The 12013-nt window shown below is 44.9% G+C and overlaps 1 protein-coding gene across 1 annotated transcript in view; it reads left to right on the forward strand.

The window, feature by feature from the left end:
- Positions 1 to 12013, forward strand: part of TMTC1 (transmembrane O-mannosyltransferase targeting cadherins 1) — a 134145-nt gene that overhangs the window by 89803 nt on the left and 32329 nt on the right. Inside the window, exon 11 of the mRNA XM_031507960.2 lies at positions 4984 to 5097. Within this exon, the coding sequence (XP_031363820.2) occupies positions 4984 to 5097 (114 nt within the window). The remainder of the gene's footprint in view (positions 1 to 4983; positions 5098 to 12013) is intronic.

Raw genomic sequence — 12013 nt, forward strand, 5'->3', positions numbered from 1 at the left:
TAAATTATAGGCTACCTACCGCAGCTAATAGCTGCCTATTTGATTTCCTTTGGATGCATTCTCCTAGGCCCAAAGGATTCATAACTGTTCTGGGTGTTGATTTGTTTTAAAGCCTCTTTTACTGCCACTTCAGTCAGAGACAGTGCTTGGGTCTTGCCCCGTGAGGAAAGGCTCCTGTGTGGCAACTCCTTTGGTTTCCCCATAGCAAGCACTAGTGAAGAGAACACATTTAGCTTTTCTGCTGTGGTCTTCTCTTCTTTAAGCACTACTTTTAGACCTCCATCATCTATTTGCCTTAGGGGATCTTTGGCAGGTTTCCTCTATCTGATGTATTCCATTATTAGCTTTGATAGCTTTAGCAAGTTTTTCTTTAAATCTCTTTTGGTCTGCCTAATTATGGTTTGTGTTTAACTGGCTGACGTTTATGCTATTTTCCTTTTTCCTTCTGTAGCTGTTCCTTTTTGAATAATGGTTTTCCTTTTCACAGCTGTCTTCACTGTGCTGTTTACCCTTATTGGCCTTTTTGTTGTCCTTTTAAGATCTTCTTTGATAGGTGTTATACATCTCTCACAAGTTCTGTAATGTGGTAGGACCCTCCTTGTTGATGGGAAGGAAATGCAAAAAAAGAATAGCATAGCAAGAAGATTCCAGGAGTGAGAGATCTCCCCTGTGGGGAAGAAGGAGGAGGCTGATGAGGAGAGGAGGGAGAAGTGGATGGAAGTATGTGAAACAACAATAAATTTTAATGGCCAGAACAGGAGGAGGATACAGAGCAAATCTATAGATGTGGGAAAGGAGACATAATCAACCTACTTGGTATTCTCTGTGTGTTGAATTTTTTTTAGGAAGTGTGCGCTAGGAGAATCTTTACTCACGATCCTGGTTCTTCATTCGTCTTTCTCCAGTTGCTGCTTTAATTAATGACTACTTCTTCCCTCCTCTTACTATTTTTTTTCCTTTCACTTCTTCTTTTTTTCCTGTTTTACTCTGTTTGCTTGTTTCTGCAGGATTGAACTGTCTTGATTCCCTCTGCTTTAACAGGCCTGTTCTGTTAAATATGCTTTTTCTATGCTGGTTCAGGAGATGTTTGCATACTCAGTGTGTTCCTAGCTTTGTGCTTATACCCCATTCCATCCCTTTCTTAAAACTTACATTATTTTGACATTGTGTGACACTGTTGCCATCTCTGAGCCATTGTGGCCACTCAGTCTTCAGCCCAGGGACCAAGTTTTCTGGGTGCAGAAATCCTGCTGCGTGCTGGCTGAAGGCAGCAGTGTGGGGGAGGATGCTGCCATCTGAGGAAATGATGCATCTCCACATAGCTGCACAAGCATGTGTGCAAGGACTAAATGAGAAGCAAATAAACCACAAGTATAAGATGTGGCCAAATATATAGAGAGGTATTTGAGGCATATTATTCCAAGACATCTCTGGAAGCCCCAAGCAAATTGCCTTACTGTGCTGGCAAGTGATCAGGGAGGACTTACCTGTTAATTATTTAAGGAACTACCCTCTGGAGTGAATGCACAGGCCAGAAGGTCAGACTCCAACTGTGGTCAGCGCTAATGTCCGAAGCCAGGGAGAGGGAGGGGGGAGCTGTGGGCTGATCTCTGCCTCCTCTGTGCTGACCTTTCCAAGACTTGGCAAGCTGCCATGTTTCCTGTTGCTCCTGGAAAGCGTCCGCACGCGCTGCCCACATTTGTGACAGTGCCTGGAAACCCAGTTGTAACCAGCAAAGGAACTGTACAAAAATGATGCTTTCTTAGTCAGCAGCTCTCCTTCCCAAGACAGGTCTGCTGACTTCAGGAATTTGCAAAAACTGCTCCAGTCCCAAAAGTGGCATTTACTGCTGTGTTATTTAGTTAATTCTGAAAGCTGGCTCAGATGAAGAGACTAAGTCCCATTGCATTTTGGGCATCTTCTCTAGGACAGTTTAATATGGCCCAACACAGATACCTGTGAAATTGGTACAAGGGTAGGAGGCCAAGGAAGATGGTTGTTTGTGTCATCCAGAGAATAATTTGCTATAGAGAATCTTTATTGATGATAATGATTCCCAAAGCAGAGGAGACACCATCGGTTTCTCGGGGCTCCTGCTGAGGCAGGAGTGGTCTCATGTTCTTCTAAACTGAGCACTTTTCATATGGATATCACAGAAAATCAATGAAGCCTCAGCCCTGCACCCAGTCACCTTGTAGAGCAGAACACGCACTTAGGAACACAAGAGGGAGGACCACAGGGCTTTTTTCCCAGCTGAAGTGGAATTTGGATGATGCTGGTATTTGAGGTTGGAAAATACCAGTGATAATTAATTTCTCTGATTTATGGCTAATAGGCTTTTTGTTTTTCCCCGGGGAGGAAGTGTTACGTAAAAAGGTTTGCCTATTGTTTATTTTCCATTTATGTTGCTTACTGCTGTCGTAGAAATCAGAAGGGAAGGAAATCCTCTGGAGAAGTGACGTCCAATGTCAGTGAGCTCGTTTCTGGCTGGAGCCAGATCGGTGCTGTAGGTTTTCAGAAGGGCATGTGTGTGACAGGCTGGGGAACAGGGAAATAGGAGAGTTTGGAAACGCACATTGGAAAATTATATTGAAATTGTGAGAGACCGGGAGCTTGTGGGAAGCAGAAATGGAAAAACATTGTGTTCTGCTTTGTTATTTTTACTCCACCCTTTCCTTCTTGGCTTTCACTGTGGACATCATTGTTTCCTCTGTCAACGAGCAAACAGCATTCTCGACTGCTCAGGAGTCAGTTGGCAGGAGTGTTAACTCCTAATTTCTTCTGGAAATCCCCCTCTGTATCCAGTGCCGTGTTTGCTGCCTCCCCCAGCACAGAGTCATTGCTACGTGCCTTTGCAGAATGAAACATTCCCCCTCCCCGCCCCTGTGAGGAGAATAAATAGGTCAGTGTGATGCAGAAGAGAGCATCTCAAGAACCCAAACCCACTTCTGCCTTTTTTGTGTCACCCCTGCCACCAGCTGAAGCATACAGATGCAAGAAGCTTTATTAGTGATGTTCTAATAAATGGGACCAGCGGAATTAGTGATAAATTCTACTTAAAGGAAAACAGTCCAGAATTAAAATATTTAAAATTGTATCTCATTAGAACTGAAGTGCTGGTGCATGTGTAATGTACTCCTCACTGTTAGCTATGTCTGCTCTGTTTCAGCAGAGGCTGTAGCAGAGCAGCTCCTTGCACGTAGCTCTGAGGGAGCAGCACTTCTGAGTGCCATGTCTCTGCCTGTAACACTGATGCTGATGTAATGAAACCCTCTCTGTATAAGAATTAATATTCCAGTAATGCCCAGAGGTTGTAAGTGTGTAGTTAATAGCTCCCAAGGCCAATGGAAATTAACACAGCCATAGCAGTCACACATTACTTGCTGCTGGTGCAGTATATCTTAGTGAAAACTAATATAGAAAATCATTCTCTTAAGAATAGCATCAATTAGTTGATTTAATTCAGCGATTAGTCACAAAATGTCTTATTCCTGTAGTGCTCCCAGTAAGTAATTTGGAAATACCTGATGATTAGGAAGCCGAATGCAGGCTGTAGTTTTAATTTTAGAAGGCAAACCGTGGCTGTGTTGAGCTGAACTCTGCAAGGCAGTTGTGGGCGAAGCTTTGGAAGCTCTCACAAGTAGGTGTTAGTGATGCTGGATGCCACTGGCTGCAGATAACCAAAAGGATACCATATTTGCCACTGCAATTCTTCAGTGCTGCTCTGCAGTGAAATCCCCCTCAAAGGGTTTCTGCAGCTCTGGGTGCATTTTTCCATGCAAGAGGGTGTGCACCCCACAGCAGGGGCTGCCTGTGACCCTGTCTCATTATGATTAACTTCCATGTTAACCAAAACTAAATGAGAGAGGCAGACAAAGCAAAGCAACAAGACTTGGGAATTTTCTAGTCCTTGCTTTTCCTACCTGAAGTAGCAGGGTTGGAGAAGAAAAGAGAGCAGCTGGCAGGAATCTGCTTGTGAGCAAGAAACTGCACTTTGTCTGCTTCTACATGAACAGATTCATCCATTCTTATTTCCTGTTACCTCAGAGAGCCCCTATTTATGTGCTGGAAAGGATTTCCCCATTAAACAGGCACTGACTTCTCTGGATTCTTGCAGGGGAAATGTTTCCGTGGTGTACATGCTCCTGTGATTTCTTTCTCTCTTTAACCTTGAAACGGCATTTCCTCTGGCTGTGCAAGGTGTACCTTGCTTTCTGTGCTCTCAATTAAGTGAATAAGCATATGCTTGCTTTTGTCTTTGTGCCCTCATTATTAATTCCAAATGCTGAGTTCAGTCTACACGTGGCAGGGGAGAGGGATGGGGTGGCTGTGCAGCCAGATATCCTCAGTCACATATTTTAATGCCAAAGTGTTATTTTGCCACCTAAGGGTGAGAGTGCCCATTAGCCCTCACCTCCTGGGCACACTCTGCTCAGCCTTAAGCAGTGCACATGTGCTGGTACTTGGAATATGCCATGCATTCCATCTAGTGGCTGATACACATGGAAAAGATAATCTCTTTCTGGTATCTGCAGTGCCAGGTTTAAATTAAGATTTTCATAAGATGCTTCATGACACTTAGGTTTAAGCAGGGACCCTGTTTTTAGAAAGTACTACATGCTTTCCCTCCAAATAGTAACTATTTAGGTTTTGGTCTTTCAATGTAGTAATTCAGATTTTAGACTACAGCAGCATCTGGCCACAGGGAGCGTTGCAGTGCTGCTGCTGGCAGTGCCTGCAGTGACACAACCAGGATGAGCTGAATTGCTGGCACACAGCGATGTCTGCCCGGGTGCTTGGCGCGTGGGACGAGCTGGCAGTTAAAACATGAATTGTGTTGGCACAAATGCACAGGGTGACGAGGTGCTGGGATTACGAGCAAGCTTTTCAGGAGAAGGAAGGGACTGCGAGAAGAAGGTGGACCCAGGGGAAGGTGGGGTAACCTGGCTGCTAACAGTGTCCTGCTTCTGTTCCTCTTCACAGCTCAGGAGTGAAGACCCTGCCCCACAATGCCAAGGTGCACTACAACTATGCCAATTTTCTGAAAGACCAGGGCCGTAACGTTGAAGCAATCTACCACTACAAAACTGCTCTCAAGTAAGTCCCTCGAGGGCCTGGTGGGGCTCCTGCTGTTAACCTGTCTCTTTCCTGACAGACGTGGGGTGAGTTGGCTGCTCCTCATCCCTGGCTCCTTGGGAGCAGCTTGGCTTTGGGAGCCTGGGAAAGTTCCCTGGCTCGTTGTTTGTGTGTCATGAAATGAGGTAGGCTGGCTTCCCTCCAGCTCCACACGTGTGTGTGTGTGTGTGTGTGTGTGCACTTCAGTATATGAGATGGAAATGTTACCATAGCTACACATTGAGCGATGAGGTGTCATTTATGCAGCTGAATGTATGCTGGTAAGCAGGAGGTAGTTGTCCTAAATGCATTTTCAGGTTCCTGGACCATTTATCTTTGTAAATTGTTAATGGTGCATGCCTGGAAAATGTCAGTGCTGTAGCCATCTGAAGTGCAGTAACAATAATGGTACTTACTACTTGTGTTGAGGCTTCTGTCCACAGAGCTTTGCATGAATGCTAAACTAATTGATCCTGAAAATGCTCCTGTGCAGTAACAGGGCAAATATCATGGCTGAGGTTCTCTGCAGGGGGAAGCTGAAGCAGCAGGATGAATTGCCTTGCTTGAATGAATGGTAAATCAGGGCACAGGGCTGGTCTGTAATATGGGACATGTCCTGTGGTATCTGTGGAGGACCCTCTCTTCCCACACAGATGGGATCACTCCCTGTGAGCAGCTTCCCTCCACTTGCTGCTCCTGCCACTGCTGTTCATGCACTCATCTGCTCCCCAGGCAGTGCTCAGTGCACCAAACATCTCACCCTAGACCCCTAAACCTCTCCCCTCTGGTTCTTGTGACCTGGGAGAAAGGACAAACCCCTCTGGGGAATGAATGCAAAGAAGAGGGCTGGGGGGATGGTGTGGTGGCAAGGGAAGGCAAGCATGGAGTGCACAGATAGTGTCTGCAGGAATAGAAGCATGTTTAGGAAGGACAGTCAAGGTGAAGAGTGGCTCTGATGGACAGCAAGGGCAGAGCTCAGCTCAATAGGGCATGCCAAGAGGTGGAAAAATGTTCTTTCCCAACATGTGATGTGACAGAAGACTCCAGAAATTGCATGTATGTTTTGTCTTTTGGCCAGCTGACAGGGGTATGATAAAAGCTCTCCAAGGCTCCTAACCCACCCAGGCTGACCTGTGAGGACAGGAGTTCATTGTCTCTGAAGAGGGACTGAACCTGGGTGAAGGTGATTTTTAGCTTTTTTGAGCAACATCCTGTTCTGTTTTGCCATGCTGGGCATTTAGGAAGTAATTTAGAAAAACCTTCTATTTTTTTCAAGTTTCCAGCAATGGAAAATCCAGCACAACTACCATTAAACTGAACTGAAGGTTAATTACATTGACTGTTGAAAATGTCCTCCCTTATTTTTAGACTGGTTTGTTTAACACCACTTCCAGTCATTGAATTTGTTTACACCTTTCAATGCCATGTTGAAGATCCCATTACCAAAAGTCTGTTTTCCACAGAGTGATCAACTCCCTTAACCTGCTGCTTGATAGGTGCTGATTTTTTCAGCATCACAAGGTTTTGCAGTCCTCCAGTTGTTCCTGTATCTAGTCTGTGAACTTCTTCCATATTATGAGTAAAGCCCATTGCAAGTTAAAAAGAAGAGGGACTGACAAAAATTATCCAAGCCCTGTGATGGAGTGCACAGAGTAATGTAACTGCTCCTACCAACATTGCCTCAGCTTGTGGAAATGGGATTTGCAGACGAAAGATCTTCTCTAACTCAGCAGCACCCATTTATTGTAATTATAATGCTGTTTTCTGCTCTGTGGTATTTCAATTATGAAAGAGTCTGTTTGGAGAACTGATTGTAAACATTTTCTCAACTGTATTACAGAACATTGTTTATGCTGATGGTGTTTATAGAGCATCTGAAGCCTTGTTGGGGTTTGGAGCCCCACAGAGCCAGCCATGCTCTTCTCTAGGTGCTTGGTATCTCATGGCACTAGTGCTAGCATTCAACTTGCTTCAGTAATTCCAGCATTACCTGGCAGTTTGGAAAAGTGAAACTCACTTTGTACATTTTCTTTTTGACCCAAAAGTTCAGGCCAGGAGTTGGCAGTCTCCATCCTTGGGAAGCTGCACTACTTGTTCTTGTCACATTATATCTCTGCACACACATTTTCCTTATTTACTCCTTCTTCCTGCCTCTGGCACAGGGAAATTATCTAGGGTCTGTGTAATAAGCAACAGAACAGTGTAAGTAAAAAGTGCACCATGTTCTTGTGTTGAGAATTTAATTCTGTAGTGCCTTTGTTATCCCCTCAGACAGTCAGACCCTTCCTGCAGTGCCCGGGGTTGTGTGTGGGCCCTGCAGCCTCTGTTAGCAGGGTGTGCAGTGATGGCTGTGGAAGCAGGGGAGAAGCTGCTGGGTGTGGGACAGGCGGGCTCAGGTGGATACCCAGGTGTCACAGAAAACAGCTGCTATGTCTGAGCTGTTTACCCATCCTCACGGACACCAACTGCTCACAGACTGCTCTGATTGTAGACCAATCTCCATAATTAGAGAGAAAGAAGTAGTAGCTGTAATATCCTGAGCAGAATTTGATGGTTCTGGGTATTTTTGGCCACCGACTTGACCTGGAAGGATGAATTGTCACTCTGTAAGTTTCCATGTCAGGGAGTAGGCAGACCAGCAGCTGAGGTATTTGCACAGCAAGCTTTCATGATTTCCCACAGGTACCCCTCACTGAGTGCCTGCTTTCCCAGTGAGTGTGGGTGGCTCCATCCTCCCCAGGTTACAGGAAACCCAAGCTACTCAGGAGGTTTCACAATCCAATGGCAGCACAGCCAAGAGTACAGAAGATAAAAATATTATTTCTGCCTAGTGCTCAGTGAAAAGATCAATAGGGAATTAATAAGGAAATGGAGTCGATAAGGACACGGCTTGCTGCCTGAGAGCTCCTGGGAGATAGGAAAGGAAGAGCTGCACTGCCTCAGTGGGTGATGGCTCATCCACTATTCCAGCTTTGTGCCAAATGACAGTGCAGCTCTGCTTGATCTCTGGTGAATGAGTTTAATTGTTCAGTAAACAAAAAGGGATCTTGTCAGTGTGCACGCTGCTGCTTGAACTGCGAGCAATTTGCCATTCCACCAACTCCACCAAGGTAAGGAGGAGCTTCCATGCACTCCTGCTCTGCCAGAAGTGCTGGCTGCCATGTGTCTGCCCAGCAGAGCAACATGTTGCTCCTGGGAAATTTTAACTGTGGGAAAGGATGCTGAAGTGCACACAAGTCACCTAGTGAAATACTAGTAATTGATACTAAATCCTGGGAAAGTTGATCTCCAATGTTTTAACTGCTCCCTTTCCTGCTTTCAGAGGCAAGTGGGATTCTCTGCTGGCAAATGTTGGTGTACCTCTGTTAGCTTCAGGGCAGAAAAGTGGTGGAGGAGAATAATGTGTTTTCTCTGACAGTGGAACCACAGGGCAGGTTTCCAAGGCAAACTTGGCAATCAGTCCCAACAACCACCATTGCAAGTGGCCTGTCAGAAAACTCATTCCTCAGCCCAGCCCAGAGACCAGTGACACAGCAGCCTCACCTAGCTGGACTTGGGTAATTAGTGCCATCTTACTATGTTCTTCAAGAGTGGGGGAAATGAACTCTTGAAATGAATACAAAAAATTTTCAAATTCAGACAACATTTGAATTAGAGATGGGGAGAATGAAAAGAACAAAAATTCTTTATATGAAGGAAAAGCTCTTCCTATATATACTTTCTAAAAAGGGAATGAAAATGGACCTCTTCAGAGATCACTTACTTGTAAAACAGCCCCAACAAACAGCTGGCATTCAGCAATTGTGTAGTGGGTTATAAACCTTTCAGCTTACCTATAATAAAACAAGAAAAGCACACTGCTGGATTAGACTGCTTCACTGGTTTGCCTGACATATGGTAGTGACCCCAGGAGATCCTTGGGGCTTTTTCCTTCAGAAAGTAAAGGTTGGAAATACTCCATCTGAGATGTGAGTTGACCACGGCTACTCTGAAAGCTGGCCTTACTTTCTTGCTGCTGCTTCTGCTGCAGATTTGTGGCTATTGATAGGAATTCTGGAGAACCTCTGCTCTTGGAGATCAAACAGTGCTGATCTTATCTGAAATTTATCGCACCACTTGTCTCCCATTTGTGAGTAAGAATATGAGGTTGTACAACCTCACTCAAATATGAAGAACAACTCTGATGTGCTGATGAAGATGTTTTTGCTGTTGTCTGTAGTTACCAAGCTTTTGTCCCGCTTCTCCCCAGCCTTGTGTGCTTGATGTTACTGTTGAGACTATTATATTGCCCTTCAGCAATACACGTGGGCTGACATGTAGAGAGAGAAAAACAGCAGAGCCTTAAAACCCAGTCGATGAATGTTCATTATCAATTAAATCAATCTTCTTTTAACAATAGAGGGGAGAAAAATAATTCACCTTACCTCCTACAATTGCACTCATTCAACATTTTAATTCCCAAAGCGGTTCTTACCATCTCTCTCTGTGTTTGTTGCCAGGGCAGTGCTTCCCATGGAGGGCAGATCAATGTGAGCATCTGCGGGTGGGGCTGAAGGAGGTTGCTGAGTTCCTTGCTGGAGTTGGGTGGATACACATTCTAGTAGTAGTTCTGTGCTACCCAAGCTGCATTTCTGTGTCTGGGAAAAGGTCATCATCTAAAAATTCATGTTTGCCTTCTGGATGTTAAAACATACCTGATAGAACAGGGTCCTGCAGGAGGTATCCATCTTGTGTAATGTGATACTGTGGATGTATTTACCTAAATGCCCTGCTGTGTGTACCTGAGAGCGCACACACTTCTGCAGCGTTACCTCTGTGTGTGTGCACATCCATCAACAGGTTCTAGCCACAAGCTCTCCTTTTCCTTCCCCTGCCAAAGGCTGCTGACCAGGGTGGGAAGGGGACCAGTCTGTCATGCAGAAACCTTCATTCCCCCTTGTGACCTCTTCTTGGAGGAGGGAGCCTCTGGACAGCAAGTAGGAGCTCTTGGGCTGGTTTTCTTTGCAGTTCAGGGAGCTGTTGTCCTGCTCAGCTGTGAGAGAGAGCAGAGAGTGGGCCAGGAGGCAGGGAAACCAGTATGGAAACACTTGGTGCTGCAACTTGTGTGGTCTGGCTCTTGCAGAGTTTGCAAGTAATGCATCTTAGGGCATTGCTTACAACCTGGAAATGGGGAATGCTGGTTTGTGGCATCAGTAAGGATCATGAGATCATGGTTAGATGGAGGCTAGATGGAGAAGGGAAAACAGTGCAAGCAGCTTATCTGTATCCCTCATTTGAAGGAACAAAATTGGTTCCTGGAATGGGTAGAAAAGGAAAAAAGTAAGGCTGTTCTTTCACCTCACTACATCTTAGAAATAAAGCCCTAATGCTGTAAGGGAGACTCAGGTTTCTTCCTAAGATTTCCCACATACCTTCCTGCTGGGATTTTATATATCTTAAATCAATGGTATCTGGGGTTGTTTAAATTCAGTTAAATTGCACTCTCCATGCAGTAAAAAAAAATAGTGTTCTTACAGCCCTTTATGTGTGTGTGTCAATGTATTTGCCTTGAAAATGCCTCTTAGCATGGACTGCAGGTGGCCTTGGATACCATCTGTGATTTATTTCTGGGAAGAATTAGAATACCAGCACCATTTGTTAGCCTGTTTTTACAGTGAGCAAAAAAATGTGCAGTGCTGCTTTGCTGTGGCTGCTTTTGCACCCAAAACTGTGAGTGCCCTTCTGACATTCTGATATTACTTAGGTCAGGCCCTTGGAGCAAGCCTGAGACATCTTCATAGAGATTTCATGTAATACTCTGTGTTAGTGAGTGTTGTGGGCTGGAGGTGGAGCATGTCCAGGAACTTGGGAATATCTTTGTGTGGTGCTCTGATTCCAGCTTTGACAGTGGCCTAAAGGAGTATTGTGTAGGTGTGTGGTGGCTGTCCTGAAGCTGGACAGAATTGTTGAGTATTTTAATAGCAACTGATGGGTGAAAGGGCTGCCTTATAATTTGAATCAGAGACTTAATGGCCTTTAAAACACGTTGCATGGGACAATAGCCAAATTACTTCAGCCAGTGTAATTTATTTTTGAACCTGTTCTTTATAAAGCACTAATCCCTGCCTCTTTTGAGGGCTGGTCCAGCTCTGCTCAGTTTTTTCTGCATTTTAGTGACAAAATAGCAATCAATGCACAGGCTTTCATGTACTTCAAAACAGAACTGGTGTAAGTGCAACCCTTCCTCAGAACTGCATCAAAGCTCTGCCTTCTTATGTGTTTGGGACCGATAAAAAAAATCTGGATAGTGAAAAATGCTCCCCTAATGAAAACTGTTTTCTTATTGGGACAAGGCATCTATTTTGCTTCTCCTATGGAGTACACAGAGAGAAACTTTTCTGTATTTTGCACTTTTTCAAGTCTGCCTTTCACTTTTGGCTAATGATAACCTCAAATCCAAGGGCTGGTTACTCATTCCCAGAGGCACTGTTTTTTTCTTAGCCTGCTGTCCTTGTTTTGATGAAAACTGTGCAGTATGAGGCTGTACAGCTTCCCCTGGCACCTGGGAGCCTCAGGAGATGACGGGCGTGATTTCACCCCCATCTGCTTCTCTGAGAGTATGTTGTTATTGTATCCCCCCACACCACCTTTGATTGAAGGGCTTACTTGATGGTCTCTTGTTTGCTGTGGGGTCCCTCAAGATTCTGTGAGCTCTATGGAGGTGCCTGCATTGTTCACACTGTCTATAAGTCAGGCAAGTTGTGAATTATTGGCCTTTTCCTGGCCTTTGGGAGTGTTGAAATTTCTGGGATTTTCAGGACTTGTGTGGATCCTGCATAAATTCTTTATGTGAGAGAATAAGCAGACAGCCCTGTGTGATAACCTCGTGTCGCCTCATCACTTCAGGGAACATGCAAGT

Source organism: Lonchura striata, chromosome 5 (assembly GCF_046129695.1).
Source record: "Lonchura striata isolate bLonStr1 chromosome 5, bLonStr1.mat, whole genome shotgun sequence".
In the NCBI taxonomy this organism is placed as follows: domain Eukaryota; kingdom Metazoa; phylum Chordata; class Aves; order Passeriformes; family Estrildidae; genus Lonchura; species Lonchura striata.